Genomic DNA, 25,727 nt, shown 5'->3' with positions numbered 1-25,727 from the left:
TTTTTAGAGAAATTGCTTTAGAACTTTGTCTATGTAATATTTTGCATTGACTTTTACCCCTTTATTGATAAAAATTAGAGATGAATTGCCGTTGTAACTTACCCTGGCCCAAATCATAAACCCAGGTGCTCGTTTTACATACTTCAGTTTGTTCAGGTCTGTCTCCGTAATTAACGCCCATATCAAACATATACTCATCTGTTGTGACAACTGTTTTCCTTTTTTACAGTTAAAAACGGAGATGTAGACGCCATGATTGAGCACATTGTTTCAAATCTGGGCCCCACTAATCCTATGAACACGGCACGTTTTCCTGAGTTTTGCTTTTAGAACTTTTGTCATAACTCTGTTAACAGTGCCTAGAGACACACATTTATTTAGCTGTCATGTCTCCTTGTGGGGAAGGATGTTCAAACGTATCATTTTACGTTCGACGTCAGCAGTAGCTGCTATGCGACGGTTGGTAAAATAATCACTTTTACCTGTTGTGCGTATGTTATTAAGTATTTTGCATGCGATTCATAGAGGCAGCAGAAACATTATGCCCTATCTTTTTACTTGTTTCACAATCTTTCTGTTGGACATTTTTTTTTTGCTTTAAAAATCCTAAAATAATGCTCTCAAGTAAAAAAGTTTAAGCATATTGAATTTTCGATTTAAATGAAATGTGTATATGTATGATAGACTACTTCATATGAATCAATCACTTTGCAGGAGTTTTTGTAAGCTAAAAAATATAATAACTTCTTTTGATTGTGTTTCATAATAAATTGAACATCTCACGTAGGTACAATTCTTACAAATGGTACGTGCTGGTCCGATATTTATCTTTGAAAGCACTATGTCGATATCAATTATTTTACTTACTTGGAGTTTATTTTTGCACCCGAAGTCAAAAGTTTCTTAACGACATTGACATGTTTGATTGCGTCGTGAAGTGCTGTACGTTTTAATTTGTCCTTCACATACATCAGCTTCGGTGCTTTCTTAATCAAATGATCTGCAACACTTTGTAATAAAATAATTGGTTTTGCTAAATATAGATAAAATTGAAAATATTTTTTAATTCATTATGAAAAAAATCCCAAGGTCCATCATCTTAATATTTTACTGCAAATAAAAGTGTTAAAAATGACTTAATGTTTTTGTTGTACTTAAAGCTATAATTCAAAAATTAACTTAATTGTTAAGTGCTTGAAATAAAACGACGTAAAAAGGATTCATAATGGAAAAATCAAAACAAAAAAACCCAACTTGGTTGAAAAGTAACAATTACTCAGCTCTTCCTTTTGCAGCTGCAAGATGCAATGCTGTCTTTCCATTTTCGCCTTTTGTACATAAATCTTCTTTTGTCATCGGTTTCATCAAAATCTAAAAACAGCATTTTATAAAGTACGAGGGTTGTCCCAAAAGTCCGTGACAAATTTTACAGCCGGTTCATTTTTAACACCAATAGAAAATAATTCACACATAAAACCGTTAAGTTTATTATTTAACATTACAACAAATCATTTTCAAAAAAATTACCCTAGTTACTTAGAAATTTTCAGTATTAACGACATTGGTTTGAGTTGCCGGCGCACGTCAAATAATTTTCATTTTGTTATGAATAGGCTGAAATTAATAACGTATATTTCAAATATCTGATGATGTGTATGCACAATGTCATGTTGACTTCCTCTGCTGCTATGTTTAAATCATCTCTGAAAATTTTAGTTTAATAACTTAAAAAACGAAAAAGATACGAATAAATGAAAATATTGCATATAAAATAGGAAAGTTAAAATGGCGACGTTCGAAGAATTTGCGGCGCAGTAAACATGTCACTCAGGTTTCATGACTATTTCGAGATGACACATATAACGATTTTCAACAAATTTACCAAATATAACAGTTTAACAACATATTCTGAGCATTTGTGTACAAAAGGCATGAACGGAACCAGAGTTTTGCGCTACAAAAAGCGAAAATAAGGAAAACACGGATAGGAAGACCGATCTTTGTCGCCTATTTCCTACAGCTAAAAACAGGAGTAACGAGACCGGAAGTTCGCGTATAGCAAAAATTAATGTATGCCATCCAAACATTCAACAGACATTAACAACCACATGATTTAAGTCAGAAATTGACGATTGATGGGTACCATTATTGCGTTGAAAGCCATTGAGAGTATTTGAGAAAGGCGCCTTATATAGATTTAACGCCATCTTTGACGTTGGACGTGCGCCGCGATTCAGTAAGTTGCCATGGTGTTTATGGCATATTTTTGTTGTTTGTTGATATTTATCTATGAAAATTTATGAAAATGTTTAAATTATATGGGGTTATAACATATTAAAATATCAAAGTAGTACCTGTTTTATTTAGCTTTTAATCAATCTTGTCACAGAATATTGGGACAACCCTCGTATATCGTACCTTGTCACATCACAAACAATATATTATTTTTTCGCTTCAATCAAATTTATTTTTGATAAAGAATCAATTATAATAATACCTTTGTAATGTTTTCAATAATTATATTTATTTTTATAACGGTTATCAACTGACCCTCTTCATTATCCACTTCTTTGGTGCATATTTTATTAATGATGTCATCAACATTAAACTGCCTTCGATATCATATTCATTAATCATACTTTTTTGAAAATAGAATGGTTGGTTTTTTGTATCTTCTTTTCACAGAAGTTATTTTAAAACAATATTTGTTTTTATAATTCTCTAATAGGCATGTTAAGATTTTAGTCCTTAAAACCATCTCTTTTAGTTAGAAACATATGCTTTCAGAATCCCTACCATACTTATAATATGAATTTAATACATGTATACAGTTTTTGGAGCCCTTTGAATGTCCAAAAATATTATCTTTATATATAAACAGTCGTCAATAAGTCAATATGTATTAAACATATTTATTATCCTTTAAAGGTTTGCATATCAACTGAATAAGCACACCATTTGTCATTAAGATCATTTACTATTACTCCCATTTTCCTTTGGTCTAAGACTGTCCTATACCAGTTTGACCTTTTGTTAAATTTTCATTGAAGAACTGAATATTAGTACAATTTCAGTGGTCATTTTTAAAATGAAACTGAAACCTTGGAATCTTATTGGCCATTCTAAAATCAGTCCAGTGATATAAGGTAACTTTCTGAAATGGTATAAACGTACATTTCAATTAATATAAAGGGTCCGGAAAGAGACTTTCGGAATTTGAAGTTATTTCACTTTGTAGTAATTGTGCTCAGATATTTAGTTTCGGTTAAATCATGTTCACTTCCAAAAATAATTTAATTAAATGATTTTTTTTAAAAATCATTAAGTGTTTTGCTGTTTCCATCCAGCTCCCCTACCTTTATTAGTTGATGTCTTTATGTAGTTTCAACCTTGTTTGTAATTGACTCCTTTTTCACTGGTCGGTTATGTTTTGTACACATGTGCGTTGGAATAGCAATGCGGCCTGATTTCAGTCGATTCCATTCATTAAAAGCCTTTAGTGTTTACAGGTCTATTAGTTTAAATACAATATTCTTAATCAACAGAAATATAATTTTAGCCAGTGTTTAATGTTTACTACGGAAATAGCTTACAGGTATTCTAACCCAATTATGGATATATTTACTGCAATTATACACTTTCATGTATATATGTAATGGACCTAATATACCACTCTCACTCGAATGCTAAATGTGACTTGTTCGTTATTAAGCAGTTATGAACTAGATTATTTATATAATGAATTATGTACAATATGTTTGTGTATATGTATATGATGTGAAACTAAGTAATTTAAGTCAATAAAATGTTCTTCTTCTTTTTCTCCTTCTTTAATGAAACATAAATAATATTGGTATTTTTTCTGCAGTCGTGCTCAAATCACTTCGTCTTAAGAATAATGTGTAGTCAAAAATAAAACGTTACATATAAGTATGTTGACTGATTACTTTTTTAATCATAAAATACATATTTTAAATACAAAATAAAAACTTTAAAAATAAATGCAAGTTTTACCACACTTGCTCACACTTGCTTATTAGTGTATCTTTAGGGTAAACGGTTATACTAGCTATTACTCTTGTCATTGGAAAAAAACTTTAGTAAAGTTAAGTAAAGAGACCAGCGGTAACAGTTTTGATCCCGTCAACTCATGTGCTAGAAAATATCGAAAAACAAAAACAAAAGAAAACACAAACACACAAAAAGAATAAATCTTGATAAGTGTTTACTCCAAAAGTTCATTAATCGATAAGTGTCCAACACTGTGCATGTTTATGTATACGATTTAACTCGGACACATTTTCAACAGAAAGGTCCCCAAATTATGATACAAGTCCTATTTAAAAGATTTACATAAGAGTAAAATGTACGAATAAAATAAGTCAGTGTACATTATTATATTTTTGTGTTCAGTCTTAACTAATGGATAAAGGAGTGGTATTGTATGGGAATATAAATAAATATAGTTTTGGATTGGTCAATATGGTTTTAAAATACAATTAATAACATTTTTGATAATTATCATTCTTTACAATCATATATCACTTTCAAAAAATAAAACATTTCGTTATATCAAATTATAAAAAGCAGATACATGCATCTATAAAAAAATGACATCTGTCGAAATAAAAAGAACATAGGTCGAATAGAAATGATCTCGTCTGATTCAGAGCTTCTGACTGTGTTTTTTTTGGTCGGAATATCGCTTTTAATACGTCGCTAAAGTTAGATATTGCCCATAGAAAAAAAATGAAAAAACCGGTAACTCATCGATAGTACAGTTTATTGGACTAACCCTACTGAGCTCTGCGTAACTTTTATTGTAACTGCCCTAGATAAAAACTGGTAAGATTTCGTCATGATATCGAATATTGGTTTGTATTTTTTTCAATTTATTCTTATTTATTTATAAAATGAGAGCAGAATATAGCGGCATATTTTATATTTAAATATTTGTCATAGGTCTTGCTTGCAAAGAAATGCTTTTTGCATCTAAAACAGCTTCTCTATATTTTATCTAGTGCAAGATATATTTTGAAAATGTAAAAACCGGCCGGGGATATCATTGCAATGAGCTTGTTTCATATGATGGCGCATATGTATTTGACAAAAATCAATAAAGGCGAATGCTTGCATGAATTTATCCGATTTTAATGTAAGCGTGTGTGCGCAATTTGTATGCAATAGGCGTCTAAAGTAAAACGCTTGTACTCTTCATTTTATGCGTAATTGGAAGAGAATGTGTTTTTAAAAACTCTCTTTAGTTGCTGCAAATGCCTAGGGATTTTAAAAATAATTTAACATTGTTTTGGTTTATTCTTCACCGGAAGATATTAAATCCGAGCTATGACGGGTTCTTGTTCAATGAACCTGATAATTGAGCAATGTTTCAAGAGGCCAAACTAAGGAATATACTTGTATTGTTTCATCATTATTTAACCAAGCAGTACAGGAAAAGATGTTGTTCAAGTACAAATGTAAGCCCCTGGACGACGTTTACAGCTTAATTTCCGTAGCAACCCATAAGCACTTCGTGTTCTGCAAGCTCAGCTTAAAATTTCAGAGTAACACTTAGCACCTGCTGTTGAGATTATAAGCATACAGGAAAAAGGGAAATACCTCTAGAGCAACAAGAACTGTCGTAGGAAATATACAAATGCCCCCAGCCTCCAAAGCAGGACCCATCAGAGGAACAATGACAATGCAACAAAGTCATGGTTAATATAAAACACGTGCTGCCAGAATATAGGAACACTCTCACGTTTATAGTGAGCCCAATCATTAAAAAATCAAGAAAGGTCGTGCGCAAAATTATTTTAAAATCCATCAAGGAATGGCAGAATTGTTGAGCACACACAATCATCATTCAATTTTTATGAAAATTTCATGACCTTCGATGTAGGGACCCAATTCTTACGACTTCACATCATTATTTTGCTCAACACATTTATGCATAATAATTATGAAATTCATTCCGGAATTACATACTTGTTGACAGTTGACGGGACGAGATCGTGACTGTGCTTTTACAAACATTCATATCATTCCTTTTATCTACAAGCGTGACCTTGACCTTTGAGGTTGAGACCCAATTGTTTATTTCCATTATGTCCAAGACACTGTTGCATAATAATTTTTAAATACACCTTTATTTAAGAGGTGTTGTTCGGACATGAACTTTAGTGTTTTTTATTAAAACGTTCTCTCGAACCGTGAGTGTGTCATTGACCTTTGGGCTTCAGACATAAATGTTTTATATGACACATCGTCCCAATTTGCTACAGGTTGAAACAAAATTACTTTTAAAATCCATCTATAACTGACAAAGTTATGAACCGTACAATGTTCGGATGGAAAGAGGGTAGGATTGATAAAAGGACGGAGGGAATGACAAACGGATTGTCGGACGCTACAAGACTATTTCCCCCTCCAATAATCAAAAAAGTAAAAATGTCTATTTGATTGATTCTGGTTATGACAGAAAATGGAAAAGAAGCATTTTTTTCCAAAATGTAATAATCTTCTAAAGGTTATAGTAAATTTTATCAATACATATTTCCTATATGTTAAGGGTTTTTATGCAAGAATTCAAATTAAAAAGGCCGGACGATATGATAAGTACCCTTTTAAGTACATGTTTTCTGTTCGTTTCCTTACCATGAATTCAATGAATAACACAACACCACAGAAAGAAAATCAAGAAAGAAAAAACATTGTCTGAATGCAGCCCCAAATATACCCATCCAAAGAGGAACTTGCGAAAATGTCCCGGATAGCACCATATGAACCTGAATACCACTTAAGTACGAGTATTGTATCTATTATTGTACTGTTGATTAAACCATAATTGTATTTATAAACGATAAAGAAATACTTACAATTAAACATTCCAAGTACCCCTTTTCTGCAGCTACATGAAAGGGTTCTTTGTCATGTTTTGTTTCTTGGGACATGTCACCAGTAGTCTGTAATATATTTACATTAGGTTTTACCAGTTTGAATCATTGCTTCACTCACTCTTTATTTTCATTGTCATATTACTTAAAATCAAAATCTAATATTTTACATAAAAGTCCTTTGTTACACTTATTGTTTTATGAAATGAGGCATGGGAGCTGTTGTTACTTCAAAGAAGGTCAGATACCTATGTTAATGTATCTGTATCTAATATCTGTATCAGTATCTAAGAAAATAATTTTAATACTAATAAGACTTCTATTTATTATCGAATAACCTATCTAAGCCGGCAAGAAACAACACAGTAATAAATATGATTGATCGTTAGTTTAAAAAAATGAATTTGTCTCGTAATAGATATGATTATAAAATTGAATTACATGGCTTACATGCTGACAATATCGATCAAGAAGCGGTCAAAGACCCTGAACAGGACAAACGTAAAGAAAAGATGATAGAACAACATTGACATTCAAATTCACACCAAAGTGCAAAAATGTATAAAGTGATGTGAGTGCAAACATTGATTTAAAACCTAGACGAAAATTAAGGAAAAAGCAATTGATGAAAATGAATAAAAGTTTTTGTTTTTGTTTTTTTATTAGTTTCATTTTTTAAACTATTGTCCTGCAAAAAAAGCTTTAAAATAAAAACTATAAAAATTTGAATGGAGTGTCGTTTTTCTTGTTTCACTTCATTCCTCTTTATTACGATATACACTTCAATGAAGTTTGAAATAAAGTTCTCTTAAACTTTATGAGATTTGGGCCTTGAACGGATATTATGAAAGGGCATGAACAAAAATTATTATAGTAAATAATAACATGTATTATTTTTGCACACAGAAATTATGCGTCACTGACATTTATTCACTCAGTTCTGTAAGAAAATCTATAATAATCTAAGCAACCATCAGGGCGAGACCAATTTTACCCAATCAGCATGATTTATATACCTTGTAAAGCGGTAAACGAGGTATTGCTACATGCTAAATCTTTCAGTTGTGGGCATTGGTGATTGACATATGAATATCTAATATGAATGTCTATATAAGTATATTCAAACTATATAATCTAAAAGGTCATACAGCGGGCTGAATTTTAACAAAAAGAGCCCGAGAGGATTTATATTGCACGTGCATATTATAAATTGTCTAAACTAAGTGTTTCACATGGCAAATGTTGACCGCACAGGGTAAGCTTTATAAATTTGTAAACCACCCGATATAGCTACATGCTAAATAATTAAGCTCTTGGCAATGTAGTTAAGAAGAAAATACATACGATATCAATAGAATATGAGTATCTAAATTAAGTTACATATAAGTAGGGGGTATTTGTGACCCGAACAACACGATTAATCAAAATTTTGCACAGATGTAGATAGCAATGCTACATGCAAAATAACTAAACTTTTGGCATTGTAGTTTAACACAAAAAGGTTTCAATGTGTTTTCCCATAATAATCTTTGTAAAATAAATGACCACGGGTATGGGGCAAAATCTGACACAAGAATCACAATAAATATCACAAGTTGGTACTATATGCCTTATTTCTATGCTCTTGGCATCGTTGTTTTGAGGAGAAGATTTAATGACAGGTTAACTATATTATTCAAAAAATCTTAAGGGATCCAAGATTGACCAATTGAATCCAAAGGAATTGCTTTATACATAATATAACTTTACAAGGTGTTTTTATAATTACATCTTTATAATACTTTCCTTATAAAATTCTATAGTTCGTACATTTATTCAGATTCATTATAAATGATTACATTCAACTTAGAGATATTAATTTCAACTCAAGTCACATATTCAGTTCCTTTGTAATTGTAATAAATGACAATTTTATATATGAATTTATACTTAAATCTTTAATTTACTGACATGAAACAATAATAGAAATATCAAAATAAATAAGATAAAATAAACCAACAACCAACCACTACTTACCACAATGAACGTAAAAAGAATTGTCATTGCCGATAGGAAGATATTTACAGATTTGCTGGATCTATGGATAATTCAAAATCCAATTTTTTATTTATTTATATTCTTATTGGATTTTTTATTTTTGAAAAGCTATTTTTTTATTCTAATTTTAAGAAATTTGAAGAAACAATAAATGTAGGCATTTTTTTTATTTACAGCATTGCAATAGTGGCATACTTTGCGTCCTACGACTACTCCTACGTTTTTTCTTTCATTTAGTTGAACTTCTACACACTTTAATTTCACATTCTATTTTAACTTCATTAAGAAACCTGGATGTATGAACACATGACTAAAAAGGTGTTCAATGCTTTTGTTTTCTACATTACAGTTTGGACATAGCGGAGAATCATTTGAATTATGTTTATATAGGCACTAATTAAGCAGTAATATTCTAAGTAAAATTCTGAATTCAACATCGTGCCAACTCCAATAATGTGAGGTATTTGTTTTGCCATAATCATTGTCCAGAAGAAGTAAAAAGCAGAAAATAATTTTATCAGCATTCGTATAATTTTAACATGAGTTTTGGTAAACATGATCAATGTAGAAATAACAAATACCTGATTCTGATTTGATTGTGTTCCTGATTCTACACCTACATCCGTAGCAGCATCCTAGAATTTTACGATGAAGATATTATTTTTTATACAATATTATGAGCAAGAAATAATATACCTGATTAGATTCTGATTCTATACCTTCGTCTGCAGCTACATTCTAAAATGTTATGATAAAGGTATTATTTTTATATTGCAAGTGATATATCAAGAATTAAATTCAATCTGGTGTATGAACTTCGTTTCAAATTTAATCATTCAAAGTCATTCATTACAAATGATCGTTTTACGAAAAAGTGTTCGCAATCACAAAAAAACATTATTTTATTTATTTTACCTGGAAAGTAGACAAATTAAAACAGTAAAATACTAACTCAATCCATTTCCACAATAGTTCTGCCTGTGCCGTGTGATGACCGAGATCACTTTGTATGCTCTTCTGTTGAGGGTATTAAGTTACATAATCTAATAAACACTGTAGATCAGTAAAACACAAAAATAAATTTTATCAATTCTCGTATTATTTTTCTATGTGTTTTGGTAATGATCATGATCAATGTAAAAATAACATATACCTGAATCTGATTTGATTGTGTTTCTGATTCTGCACCTTCATCCACAGCTTTTTTCTTAAATTGTACAAAAAGGTATGCCTTTTTTAAAAGTGCTAAAACAAGAAATAACTTTAATCTGACGTATAAACTTCGTTTTGAACTTAATTATTCAAAGTCCTACAGATAGTTGTTTAACGAAATTGTGGCAGAGCTAAGGTGTCAACAACAAGAAGAATGCATTGTTTTCTATTTCACAAATGAGACATATATATAGCATCTAATAACTAAATCCATTTGCACAATAGTTTTGCCTGTGGCGTGTGATGGTCGAGAATCGTCTATCATAACCAAGTTGTAACATGCATAGATCACATTGTATGCTGTTTTGTTGAACGTTATTAAGTTATATCTGATATACACTGTTTTATATTTATAGATCAATAAAAAACAAAATTAAATTGTATCAGCTTTTGTATAATTTTTCCAAGTGCTTTGCTAAACATGATCAATGTAGAAATAACAAATACCTGAATCTGATTTGATATTGTTTCTGATTCTACACCTACATCCGCAGCTTCATCCTAAAATTGTAGGAGAAAGGTATTCCTTTTAAACAAGAAATTACTTTAATCTGGCGTTTGAACGTTTGTAATTAATCAATCAAACTCCTACAAATAGTTGTTTTACGAAATTGTGGCAGAGCTAAGGTGTCAAAAACAAGAAGAATGCATTTTTCTATCTGAGAAAAGATAAAGATATAGCCTTCAATTACTTAATTCATTTTCACAACATTTCTGCCTTTTTTATGTGATGGCCGTGAAATTTCTCCCGTCACCAAGTTGTCACACGGGCTTTTTTGTATAGATCAGTAAAACACAGAAAATAATTTTATGAGTTTTCGAAACATTTGGCTATGTGTTTTGTTAAGATGATAAATGCAAAAATAGCATATACCTTTATCTGATTTGATATTGTTTCTGTTTCTGCACCTTCAATCGAAGCTACCTGCGATAATGAAAGAACAAGAAATAAATTCAATCTGGCGTATGAACTTCGTTGTGAAGTAAATCATTCAAAAGAATACAAAAAATCGTTTTATGAAATAAGGGCAGAGCTAAGGTGCTTGCAATATAAACATATATTTTGCTTAAATTCAGTAAATAGACGGATATAAACACCGATTACTCAATTGCAACAATAGTTCTGCCTGTGCCGTGTGATGGCCGAGAAATGTCTTCCGTCACCAAGATGTAATACTCGTGTGTATTGTGTATAAACTTTGTTTTGAACTAAATCATTCAAAATAATACAAATAATCGTTTGTTGTTTTTTTGTTACTTGTTTTGTTTTAAATACTGGCAGAGCAAAGTTGTGCGCAATAAAAAAACAACAAAAAAAAACATTATATTTTACCTAGAAAGAAGACAGATATAAACACCGAACACATTAACACCGAACACTCAAGCTATTGCCACAACAGTTCTGTCTGTGCCGTGTGATGGCCGCGAAATGTATCACCTTACCAAGTTCTCATATTGATCAATCACTTTGTATGCTCTTTTTATTTTGTAGGATTAAGTTACATAATATGATTAACACGGATTCCATTTTTATGGATCGGTGCAAAACAGAAGCTTTCTTAAAATGTTGTCATGTGTTTTGGTAAACCTGATCAATGCAGAAATAACATATATTTGAATCTGATTGGATTGTGTTTCTGTTTCTGCACCTTCATCCGCAGCTTCATCCTATAATTTTACGATCAAAATAATCTATGTGATGACAATGTTGAGATAAACAAGAAATAACTTTTAACTGGTGTATGACTAAATCATTCAGGGTCATATAAATAATCGTTTTATAGAATAGTGATTTCATCTTTATAGATTGATTAAAAACATAAATGAATTTTATCAGCTTTCGTATATTTTTTCCACGTGTTTTGGTAAACATAATAAAATAATGTAGAAATAACAAATACCTGAATCTTATTTGATTGTGCTTCTGATTCAGCACCTTCATCCGCAGCTTCACCCTAAGAATTTACGATAAAGATATTCCTTTTAAAAAAATGATTAAAAACAAGAAATAACTGGTGTATGACTTCCATTTTAAAATTGAACATTCAAAGTCATAGAAATAATCGTTTTATGAAAGGGTTGCAGAGCTTAAGAGTCTGAAAGCAGAAAAATAAATATCTTTTTTACCTGAAAATTAGACAGATAAAACCACCTATTACTCGGTGTATGAACTTAGTTCTGAGCTAAATCATTCAAAGTAATACAAATCATCGTTTGTTTGTGGTTTTGATTTTGAAATAGTTGCAGAGCAAAGTTGTAGCCAATCAGAAAATACAAAGTATATTTTACGTACAAAATAGACAGATTTAAACACCGAACACTCAATCAATTGCCACTTAAGTTCGCCAGTGTAGTGTGATGTCCATGGAATGTCTACCGTCTCCAAACTGTTATATTCGAAAGTCGCTTTGTATGCTCTCTTTAAGGAGTGTTCAGTTATAATGTGATAAACGGTCTATATTTTAATAGATCAGAGGCATTAAATCAGATTTAGGATAGTTTTGCCAGTTGTATTGGTAGATGCTAAATTTAAAAAGCATTCAACTTAATCTTATTTGATTTCGTCCCTGTACCTTCACTTTCACCTGACGGTAATGTTTCTACTAATAATATTCAAATTTCAAACAGGAATGCAAATGAAAACATAAGAAGCGTGATAGTCATAAAAATCAGTAACATTCCAAACTACATATTATAATAAAGGACATGATTACATACGATGAGCAAGTTTTTATTAGTGGCACAAACTCATATTATGAGGTTTCATAACCTAAGACCCCCTTTCAAAATTCCATTTTATTTAGTTCCGCCCATTGTTTTCTCGTTTAGGGCACAAACATTCTTTTACTTGGGGACCATACGCCGCTTTTCATGGAATGACACTACTGTGTCACATTGAAGGTTCCATGATAACCGCCGTATGAATACATCTGCGGATGTTTCTAAATTCAAAATTCTACCATTTTCGTGTTAATGTTGAATTCTGCTTAAGCCGGTGCCAGGGGGCGTGGACGGTAGTTTGTATTTTACAGTACCGTCCATGAACAGGCTCAACCAAACCGAGCCTGCAACATTTTACAATTTTGTCGTGTTGGGCTTTCTTTAAGGATTCTGTTTTTCTCTATTTCAATATAACCATGTTTTGCATGTGAAAGTATATGTATAGTATATCGGAAATGTTTTTCTAACCAACAGCCTTTTTTTGCACGATGTGCACGTGAAATAAACTTAAGCAGGTAATTTAAATACATTTGGCCTCATTGACTAGGTTTAAATATCGAGACCCTAGACGCCTGAGAGAAGTTGTCATAGGCGATGAAACATTGTTTATGTTTTTGAGCCTTACTATAAACTTTGGTAGGTGAAAACAGAGATCGACCAGTTGTTGCACGGCGTAGCAGAATTGTAAAAAATGTTATGTAAGGTCGTTTTTATGGCAGTGATTGAAAAGTGTTCCGTGTCGCTGTGTCAAAAGAGGATAGTGTCACTGTAACATTTTACCGTTACCATATACTGAATTGAAACGCTCCTTCCAATGTTTAAAGATTATAACCAAATAACAGTTCCAAAATGCTTTTTCGGAATAGATTTTGTGGCTGAAAAAAGTGTGAAGAGGTCCATAGTGGATATTTTGAATCTCTCTACTTATCATTTTCCACCGGTATGACTTAATTATAAAAATCACGCCGCCGTGGCTGCTTATTAAAATATGTCCCTCGTACATATTGAAATCTCCGTTACTGTTGACAGTTGGTCTTTCACAGAAAACTAAAGAATGGAATTCAAGAAATTGCATATTTCAAATTTTGTATCTTCACTACAATAGACCGCATTATCAGTTCCAAATAAAAGAAAATGTGATTCAATTTAGTGACCCATTAACCATAAAGAGTTTGTTGTTTGGAAACATATATTGTTTTCAACCATCAACTCCAAAGTAAGGGCTACCAAGTCGTCCTAGACAATGAATCATACATAAAGTGAGCGTAACGTCATTCTTATCGACGACGCCAAAGGGCGTTTTAAAGTGCCTCATGCACCCTCCCATGCATGTCTAATTGTAAATCCTTAAAACTCAATTAAATTTCACAGTTCAAATTTTTCTTGCATTTAAAAGACTAACATTTTATCTTTCCTGACGTAAAGTTTTTGTATTAAATTTCGTGCCGTTATATTGGAACTACCATCTTAGTCAGGGAACTTGCAAGATGTGTGATGATGATCAAACCAGTGGCATAATAATAGGCAACGGCAGCGCATTTCCAGCCTAAGAAGCTATTGCGAATAAAAAAACATTTTTGAATTTTTCTTTATGTATACTGTTTACGCGCTTCCGACGGCACTACGGGTTTTGACCGCGAAGGCAATATTTATTGTTTGGATTTAACAAAAAGTCACAAATAGAAAGAGGTCAGGACTATAAACGGGATGTATCAAAAGCTCGATTCCCTGCTCTTCGAAATCATCTTGAACCAAGGTTTGACCGTAGCGAATGTGCATTATCATGGAGTATTTGATCCGGCGCACCTCAGACCTTGGGTTCTTTGTTATGTTGTGATTAATTACAGCACTGCGATGATGGTAATGGTACAAATCCAGATGTGTTTAAATGACCTGCTAAAATTTTATTCCACGTGCAAATCGTGCATTAAGAGATTGTTGGTTAAAAAAATAAAAAAAATCTTCCAAAATATTATTATACATGTACTTTCACGTGCAAATCATGGTTAAATTGAGTTATTTACACTAATTATCTTATGCCGCTTGTATCTTAGTTATGCTGATTATTTTACTTTTAACTATATATGATTGAATAATACATGTATTAAATTGATAACAATTGATAAAATATTATACTCACTTCATCGTCAGTTTCTTCACTCACGAAAGAGGTATCAACGTCTTGATCTTGATCAAGCAGCATCTAAGGTTAAATGAATAATCGTATAAACAAACATTTTAAAATACGGAACGTTTATTAGAGTTTGTGAAAGAATGAATTTCAAGGTACTATAAAAAAAAGTCCGTACTTACTTCTAATACTTTGTCACTGTTTTTCACCGTGGCCAAGTACACAAGATCGTGATAATTGCTTTCAATAACATTGTTAGAGTCTTCGAACCTCTGTATCAAATCCTTAGCGACATTTTTGCTGTTATGTTTTGTAGCTATTTCAAGGGCTTTAAGAAGCCACTCATCACTATGAATTTCAATTGACTCGTCATCTGTAAGGCGTTGAAATACTTCTAAACTGTCGTACCTTATTGCCGTTAAAAGAGGAGTAAACGTTTTAACATCCTGAATAGATACGTCAGCTCCGCTGAAATAAATTTCTGACATACAGATTTTGAAAAAAATGGTTATTAAACAAGATTCTATGTTAAATACTTTTTCTGGGTTAAACTAGACCAATTACTAAATGTGATTAATACACCCTCCAGCAACCTTGACTTATTTAAAAATAATTGGTCTGAAGAAAGATTTGAACTCAAACTATAATTATTGAAGTTTCAACACTGTACCAAAAATTATTTCAAATTAATTGCAATTCTATCTAGCTGTCTTTGTATAAGCTTGCTTGATACTAAATTTAATGATAATAATAATAATAATAATAATAATAATAACACCTTAACTCCTGTCAATTTTGTATTTTAAACTGTGATCTTGACCTTGACCAATGGGGGGCCAAGAGCAATCCGAACTGGCGTCTTCATATTATATTGCTATATACCAAGTTTGATGACAATATCTCATTCCAAACTAAAGTTATTGTCCGGAATATATTTTTCTAGTTTAAGTGACCTTAATCTAGGAGGTCAAAATAAAATCCGAACTTGAGTCTTTCAAAAGCTTGCTATATACAAAGTTTGATTACAATATATCATTCCAACCTCTAGTTATTGTCCGGAAATCATTCTATTTTCCTATTTTGGATACAGTGACCTTTGCTCCAGGGGGTCAAAAACCAATTCCAACTGGTGTCTTCACAAAAGCTTGTTTTATACCAAATTTAATTACAATATCTCATTCCAATCAATAATTACTGAGACCTTTTTCTTGACATTACGGTGTTCAAACAGCAATCCCAACCGAGTCTTTCATATAAGCTTGCTATATACCAAGTTTGGTTACATTATCTTATTCCTAACTCTTGTTATTAGCCGGAAAACCATTTTCTATTTTCATTAACCTTGACTTGAACCCAGGGGCGGGGGTCTAAATGAAACACAAACCGGGGTTTTCATATGAGCTTGCTATATACAACTATTTTGTTAATAATATCTCGTTCCAAACTCTTGTAAGTGTCCGAAAACCATTTCTTCTAAATTAAGTAACAGTGCCTTTGATCTTGACCCCAGGGGGCCTTAAAGCAATACTAACCTGGGTTTCCACATCAGTTGCCATATACCAAGTTTGATTACAATAACTTATTTGAAACTCAAGTTATCGTCCATGAATTATAAAAAAACCGACAGACTAACCGACGACGGACCAACCGAAAAGCTGACGACTACATACCCCGCTAAACTTAATTTGATGGGGTATTCTGACAAATCAACATATAACAAGTAACAAGTACTACTGCGCCGAATACTACATTATTACGTTTTAAGCCTTAAAAGAGTAAGTGCACGTTAATCAAAATGGGTGACTTTAATTTAAGAATGCAAGTTTATGTCCTCATCGATAAGCGCTTAAGAGTGAACTGAGCCTTTCTTTTTGTAAATAAAGTTTCTCGATAAATCAAATATAAAGAACACATGAAAGATCAAGCCATTCAAGAAGGAAATGTTTGCCAGTGAAATATTAATTGCAAGCAATACGAAACGAAACGAAACTGAGGCACTTATAGAAGTCTTGAAATAGTTAGTAAAAGTCATAAAGAGCGAATTTTAGAATATTTAATAAGATGATAGCAAAGATTAAGAAGCGTTTAAGGTCGATTGTCAAGATGTTTTAGGTAATGTTAAATATACAAAGGCAGCAAAGGAACCGTTGTTGATTATGATATTGAAATACGAAAAGTAAATTCATCGAAGCAAAGCAAGCTAGGAGGAAGATGGAAGTACATAATTAAAAAAAAAATAATATGACATCCCGCAAGCTCATAGCCTCGCAAAATCAAAATAAAAAAACGTAACTTGCCAACCTAACTTATTGTTAGAAAACAATACTAGTATATTTTATCCATATTTTCAATAAAGTGTGTCACCTGCATATGTATTTTAAAGATCAGTTGTGTTTTCAGATATATTATGAGAAATGTTAGACTATGAGCCGAACAGTAATTGTAAAACAAAATAAGTCCAGGACGATATATTTGTAAAACCTGTTGTCAAATAACCGAAACTTCTGTCTAATTCAAACGAAACAAAAAGCAAATAATCAATCCATGTGGCATAACAAAAAGTTTTGAACATTTAAATATATGTAAAATAAAACTCCGAGAAGTCAGGCCGATGGAAGTGTTGAAACTTTATACGTATATTTATAAGTGGAGAGGAATATAAAATGTATTGTATTGTACAAAATCAATTATTCAAACAAATACAATTAAAAAAACCTAAAGACGCTATTTTTAATGCATAACCTTTCTAGGCAAAATTTAGACATGCATGGTTATACTAATAGACATAATTGAATTCCAATAGAAAAATTGAAGAATAACACGCTCTAAAAGTGTGTTCAACTTGGCGTAAAGTCAAATAACAATGATTCTGTGATTGTCGGATAAGAATTGCAGCATTTATTTCACTTGTGAACTGTTTAATGGCGAAATTACTCACACTAGGGTTCTTTGAGTGTTTAATCGTTAAAGATGTGTAAAATATGTACCTATCGACAACATTGAGGAAATTACTGCTGATATGATTGTTCAATATAATATTAAGAAGCGGCCAAGACGTTACTTGATGTATATTTCCAGATCACTGGAGTTATTTAGTTTAAACAAAATTTATTTGTATCCTCTTCGTTTACGTAAAATATTTTTTTGCGGATTGAGTAAGAAGCTTAAATTCATTTTTGAAAATAGTCTGGAGTTATTTAAAGTTATGTAGGTGTTGATCAGCGGATAATAAAATATTAACCGTCGTTGTGTTGTAAAACAAATGTAACAGTTACATCTCATATAACTTACACTACACGAGTTTTGAAATTTACATAGTCAAGTGTGATTTGTCGTCAGCTTTTGATTTTAAATAGTGAACATGTTATAAAACAAGTCATGAATGATTTTTTCTACACGTACTAATTATAATTCCAGTAAAAGCTCTTTTAAGGTACAAGTTTCGTTTCGTCCAGTAGGTATTTTCAGAGTAAAAAGAAGGGTAAGAAGGGCTCTTCTGCAACCAAACGCAGGCCAATTTAACTTTTATCCCTGATTTGTTTTTGAAACCAGTCAAACCTATCACAAAAGTGATTCCAGAACAAGATTGTCTGGAGACGAACCTGTACTTGATTCTTTTATTAGATCCGAATTATAAATATTAACAAATCTATAGACAATGTGTATGTCATAATTACACAGGCTATTGGGAACATAAAACATTGTTTAAGTATGTATTACCCATGTGTATACAGACTAGGAAATGAAAATGTTTTCATAACATAATTCAAGCCAGCACAATGTTGTTGTATTAGCTACAGTTAATAGCTTACTAAATTCCTACAATTACCTTAAAGTTACTTTTTCTTATCTCCCCTTGGACAAATGTTGTCGTGAAATCTACAAGACATTTAATGACATTTAATAAAAGTCAATAGTACTAAAATAAACTAGTATCTGCCCTTTGAAATGGGATTCCAATACAATAGCGAACAAGTCCTTCCAGTTCAACGTGACAGGGTCATTGAATTTAATTTGTTACTTTGAAAATTGGAGATAAAACTTGTTAAGTGAACTTTGAATGCATGATAAATATCCCAAACCATTTATGGTCAGATTACTAAGATGCTGGCAAGTATTTTATCTAATCATAAAAATCATTGTAAAACGATTGAGAAACTCATCTGTCTGTGTACATAAATATTTTACATTTTGAATATTTAACAATAAGCAATATTTTATAGAAGACAGACTCTTCTAAATTGCTTTTTTGGCTATGTCAGCTTCAAGCATGATGAAACCTCCAATGATTAAATACAACCATCAACTGTTCATTTTAAGTAAACTAGCAAATGTTTTTTTTTAATTTGAGACTTAAGTTATATCAATCTACTTAATTATCCTCGATATTTTTTCTTTACAATTAGGGATAGAATGACATTTCAAGAAAAACAAGAATGCATTTGCCAAAAGCAATGCCATCTCATTAATATAACAGAAGTAGATTTTTTTATGTTACTTTACAATTGAACTTTGCGATAATACAGTAGTGTCCAGTGAATTTGGAGGTCAAGGTCATATTTGAGCATGTCAAATCATTAGACACATGTGCAGATGTGTCTTATATTAAGATACAAAGGCCATAGTTCAATAATTGATTCAAAAATAAAAGAATTTATATTGACAAAAAATGGGTATTAACTGTATAACATAGCTGTATTAAACTTTGAAATGCAGGTACAGTAACTTTTTCTTAGATAACATCTTTTCAATTAAGCATTACCAATTTCTAAAATCAAAATCATTATTATAAACATGGAGCAATGTCCTTATAATGTGCTTAAATTAATTCATTTAATATATCAACAAAGCTTACAACTGCCTTGCTAGGGTTCATGACCTGAATCATTTCATGAATATCTCTGAAAATCATGACTTTTAGACTTACTCCAGCTATTGCATATGTATTAGAGATTCGAATGTTTCCTTTTACACTTTTCTTAAAAAACAGTTTTACTATAGTTTCATAATGAAAATCAATGACCCCGGGGCGGTGCCAATTTTGACCCTATGACTATTTTTGAACAATCTTTGTAGAGGTTCACTACACAATGTTTCATGACAAATATCTTACCTCTAGCCTTTGTCAATTCCGAGAAGGAAATTTTTAAAGTATTTATAATATTGAAATAAGGAAAACCTATGACCCCGGGGCCGGGCCAATTTTAACACTTGGGGCAAAATTTGAACAACTTGGTACAGGACCTGTACATGATAGTATATACCAAATATCAAGCTCTTAGTCTTGTATCTTCATATAAGAAAATTTTCAAGTTTTTACTATATGTACAAAATGAAAATCAATGACTCCAGGGCGGGGCCAATTTGACCCAAGGGCTATAATTTGAACAATCTTGGTAGAGGTCCACTACAAAATGTTTCATGCCAAATATCTAACCCATATCCCTTGTCAATTCAGAGAAGAAGATTTTTGAAGGATTTTCAATATACATATAGGGAAAACATATGTACTTCGGGGCCGAGTCAATTTTTACACTAGAGGCAAAATTTGAACAACTTTGTTAGAGGACTAAAGCTCTGAGACTTGTATCTTCAGTCAAGAAGTTTTTTAAGTTTTAACTTTATGTACATAGTGCAAATCAATGACCCCCTTAGGGCGGGGCCAATCATGATCCAAATACTATAATTTGAACAATCTTGGTAGAGGCTCTACTACACAATGTTTCATGACCAATATCTAACATCAAGCCTTGGTCTATTCCGAGAAGAAGATTTTTTACGAATTTACTAAATACACATATGGAAAATCTATGACCCACACGGCGGGGCCAATTTTCACCCTAGGACTACTATTTGAACAATCTTGGTAGAGGTCCACTACAAAATGTTTCATGACAAATATCTAACTTCTAGCCTTTGTAAATTCTGAGTAGGAAATATTGTTTAATAAAAGTTTTTATAATATTGAAATTAGGAAAACCTATGACCCCGGGGCCGAGTCAATTTTAACAATAGGGGCAAAATTTGAACAACTTTGGTAGGTGACCTATAGATTATAGTATATACCAAATATCAAAGCTCTAAGTCTGGTATCTTCAGACAAGAGGATTTTGCAAGTTTTTACTGTATGTTCTATATGTACATTATGAAAATCAATGGCGGGGCCAAATTGATCCAAGGTCTATAATTTGAACAATCTTGGTAAAAGTCCACTAGAAACTGTTTCATGTCAAATATCTAACCTCTATCCCTTGTCAATTCAGAGAAGAAGGTTTTTGAAGATTTTACAATATACTTATATGGAAAACGTATGTACCTCGGGTCTGGCCAATTTTGACACTAAAGACAAAACTTTGTTAGAAGACCTATAGATGATATCATATACCAAATATCAAAGCTCTAAGCCTTGTATCTTCAGACGAGAAGATTTTAAGTTTTAACTATATGTGCCAGGGGCGGGTCTATTTTAATCTTTTTTAATCCTAGGGCTATAATTTGAACAGCGGTCTACTAGATAGTCTTAGGTATCTAAGCTCTAGGCCGTGTGGGTCTTTACAAGAAGATTTTTTAAAATTTATTCTTATGAATTCCTTTGGTTGGCAACAAGATTTCTGCATAAAATAAAATTCTTTGAACAACTTTTGAAGCCTTTTACCCAAGGAACAATCCTTCCAAGTTTGGTTGAATCTATATAACGCATACACACACACGCACTTACACGCACGCACACAGACACACATACGCAGGCACGCATACACTCAGACACACACAAGCACGCATGCAGGCACGCACACAGGCACGCGCGCGTACACACACGCACGCACACATACACCCACACACACACAGGTGAATCGCTATATCATCGCAGATGCTGCGGTGGCATAAAAAGTAGGTGTCAAACGAAAAAGTTAAGGATATGAAAAGATGGAAATGTAGAGCCCGCTTGAAGGCCCGCACTATGTAAAGAAAACATGTCTCAGCTTTATCTTTTCTAACAAGGCTTTAGTTAAAACAACAACTACAATGTAAATTAGTGTTTTTATTAGCCACGACAACAATAACAACCCAAGGCAGTAAATACAATAGATTTCTTTCCTTTTTGTCTTTCGTTTTGTTTTTGTTTTGGTGGTTCTACTCTTTACACGCTTTCACTCTTTTTTCCGCCGGGGAGTTACTGTTTATCAATGACGTCGATATTAGAGAAGAGATCAATTTACCAATCAGTAGTAGGCGTTAACATAATACAGAATTTTGTTGTATATCTGCTAGAGTATGATTAGCAGAATTTGAACAATGAACAATGATTATAATATAAATATTGATAAGAAAGGTCTGATTGTAACTGTTTTACGATAATAATTTCTTTTATTTATCTGATACATTTTATGTTTTCATGTAACCTACAAGTCAGTCATGTTTATCCATTTCTGGTCAAGGTTTCCGAGCAAGAAAGGTACACTTGTTAATGCAGAAATGCAACATAAGGTTTTTTTCAGCAAAGAGCGAAAACAAAGCCTCAAAACCCGGAAGCAAATTTTTTTTAAACTATTTTTGTACCGCTATTTAACCCACAAGAATTTACCAGTTGTTCAAGATATAGCTGACAGTAACAGCCACACGTAGTACAGAGCATTAAGCATCATAATCTCAGATATAAAAGATTCCACTCAAGAGGAATTTCGATTGCACAAAACAAGAAAAAAGAATAATTGGACATTAAGCTGATAAAATTGGACATTAGAAATTTAACACTGGTGATTATGTACGGATCTTGCATCTGCTCAATGTGTTTACGCAAGGGTATAAAAGACCTACACCGGTGGAATAATTTAAATTAACAAACGATATCATAAAAGAACGTTGTCTATCAATCATCTTTATGAAAGACAGTAAGAAGAAGGCACATTTTACGAGAGCGAGCAACTAACAGAGAATATTGGTCCTGATCAACTGTGGACAATTAGCACTTAAAACACAAAGAAAAGGACAAAATAAGCAACACTTTGTGAAAAGGAAATATTATCCGAAGAAATCTAAATAATTGGTTAATGATTTTCAATAAATCTGTATGTAAATGAGGTGTATATAATTGTACATAATTATGATATATTATGTATAAAAGTAATGTTTTGAAAAATCACACTAGCTAGCTAAACGTTTGTGTCGTTATCTTATTCTGTCTTCGTAAGTGCCATATAGAAGAGACAATTTGATGAAGATTGACCAATAATTGATAGAAATGTTTAGGGAAAATATAAAAACTGCCTAAAATATAAAAAACTGCACCACTCTTCGTATCAAATAAGGGAACCATTCAAAAGAGTATGTAAAGAAATTTCCATGTGCCACGTGGGAAATTGAATATTCATTATAAGTAGACTATAAAATCAAAAACAAATATGGCAAAATGTAAACTTATTTTGTCTTTTATCTGGACATTTACAAGTCGCTTTAAATTTTTAACAATATAAACTTTTCCCGAAAGAGTTGTGTTTTGCCAATTTAAATGAAAAAGTTTTTAATTTTTAAAATGTTTAAACTGCACCGTTCGCTTTAACAGGTAAAACGTTAACCGTTAACGCCACGCTCTTTTGATTTCCAGTTAGCGATTTGAATATGACACAAAATTGTCATAACGATCTTTAATGCCTGTCTGATTCATACGAAAAAGTATTTTAACTCACATTACTGATTGACCTACTAGCATAAACTTTATTATATTGATATACTGACAATAATCACCAGTAAAAAATGTTGCTTGCTTATAAGTCACCTACCGTGGGGACTATACTATGAAGTTGAAGATATAATCAAATCAATTTCTGCAATGACATAAATTTAACTTGGCTAGTACGCTTGGTATAACTTCACTTATAACAATAACGATTTTCTATCTTTAGCTCATGTGACCAAATTTTTGACTCGACATGACCTATTTTCAAACTTAATCAAGAAATCACTAAAACAACCTACCTGGCAAATTTCCAGGAAATTTGGATGAAAACTGCAGCCACTAGTGTGTTACCAAGCTTTTTATACTTTTAGCCCCTGTGACCTAGTTTTTGACCCGAGATGACCTATCTTCAAACTTGACCTCGAAATCATCAAAACAATATTCCTGACAAATTTCCAGAATATTTGAATAAAACTGCAGCCAAAAGAGTGTAAACAAGATTTTTCTACTTTTAGCTCCTGTGACCTAGTTTTTGACCTGAGATAACATATCTTCGAACTCGATCTGTATTCAATTGAGACAAACATTCTGAAAAAGTTTGATGATGATCTTATCGAAACTGTGACTGCTAGACTTTTAACAACCCAATTGTTGACAACGCACAACGAACTACGCCGGACGCCGGACATAGCCCCATCACTATACCTCACCTTGACCATTTCGTGGTCAGGTTAGCTAAAACAAAGTTTATGTTTATCTGTGGGATAACAAGCCAAACAAAATATCTAGAGACAAGATTATTTAGGATTACCGTAATAAGGGCTGAAAATGTTATATATTGAAAGTTTTACATACTCGTGTTGACTGCATGAAATTTCAACGGCACTCAAAATGGGTTAAAGTATATATTAAATAGATATGGCAAACAAAACATACATAAATATAATGCAAACATAAAAGATATTGCAAATCTTGATATAATATCTAGATTTTTAAAAGAGGTACTAAGTGTTTGTCGTATGCAAACTTCAATAAAGAAATAACTGATAATGAAAAAGGAATAATATTGAACAAACAAAAAAATATATAAATTATCAATAAACCATTTATTTTTTTGCGAATGGATGGAAAATTATTGAAACATTATAGGAATAGACAATGTTATTGCTTTAACGAAATACAAAACATTTATGGCACAGCTCAATCCATTTCTTTAAACAAACACCAACTCATAAAATGCGTTCCATTACCAAAAACATGGAAAATAAGATTATAATCTGAAAAGGTCCAATACAGAGCAAATTAAGAGGGTTGTTCGGGAAGTTCTGAGAATTGTTTTATAGCACACGTTGTAGTCGGGTTAGCGTAATTATAAATATATACGCATTTATTTCAATATATACTGTACAGTATCTGAAAATATCATCATCATACACACAGAAACTAAAACATAATAAAAATAGTAAATAACCATATAACAAACACCCGGAGCACGCCGACGTCATTTGCAACGTTATGCGACGTTAAAGTCCATCGATCGTCGCACCTTTTCAACGTAGTCACCTGCAATTTCGATGCATTTCCTGTGAAGGCTGATCCACTTATTGTATGTTTTCACGTACCAGCTATCGGTTAAGGACGAGACTATAGCTTGCGTATGCTTAACAAGATCGTCAGCTGAGTCAACGCGTTTTCCACGCAACTGTGATTTGAGCTCCGGGAACACACGGAAGTCCATCGGAGCGAGGTCCGGGCTGTAGGATCGTTTTCGATCGAGTTTCTTCCTTCTTTAAAACGAGCATGCCATCTATACACTGTAGCCGGACTGCATTTCTTGTATTTTCCTGTAGAATTGATCATTTTCATTGTTTCTGTGGAAGACTTTTCCAGCGCAACACAAAATTTCACGATGCTTCGCAATTCAACGTCACCTATCGACGTCATGTTGTTTACTCAGTGGCTCTGAGCAACAACTTTAAAACAATGTTGATCCGTTGAGAATTTAAATAACGTTATGATATTTTCAGGAAATGATGTCATGACGTTACGCTGCTGA

General features: G+C 32.2%; 1 protein-coding gene across 1 annotated transcript; it reads right to left on the bottom strand.

Moving 5' to 3' along the window:
- Window positions 1-1,272: 1,272 nt before the first annotated feature.
- Window positions 1,273-25,409, bottom strand: LOC132750304 (uncharacterized). The gene is made up of 9 exons (XM_060740251.1): window positions 25,294-25,409; window positions 15,180-15,465; window positions 12,047-12,100; window positions 11,020-11,070; window positions 10,593-10,646; window positions 10,087-10,140; window positions 9,515-9,568; window positions 6,879-6,965; window positions 1,273-1,371 (listed from the first exon to the last, which is right to left on the bottom strand). Exons 1-9 carry the CDS (start codon window positions 25,407-25,409, stop codon window positions 1,273-1,275), a joined length of 855 nt encoding a protein of 284 aa, XP_060596234.1.
- Window positions 25,410-25,727: the final 318 nt, after the last annotated feature.

Source organism: Ruditapes philippinarum, unplaced genomic scaffold (genome assembly GCF_026571515.1).
Source record: "Ruditapes philippinarum isolate M1 unplaced genomic scaffold, ASM2657151v2 ctg2235_1_1_1_1, whole genome shotgun sequence".
Classification (NCBI taxonomy): Eukaryota; Metazoa; Mollusca; class Bivalvia; order Venerida; family Veneridae; genus Ruditapes; species Ruditapes philippinarum.
Note: the sequence above shows the minus strand (reverse complement) of the source record. Positions and strands in the feature narration are given on the sequence as shown.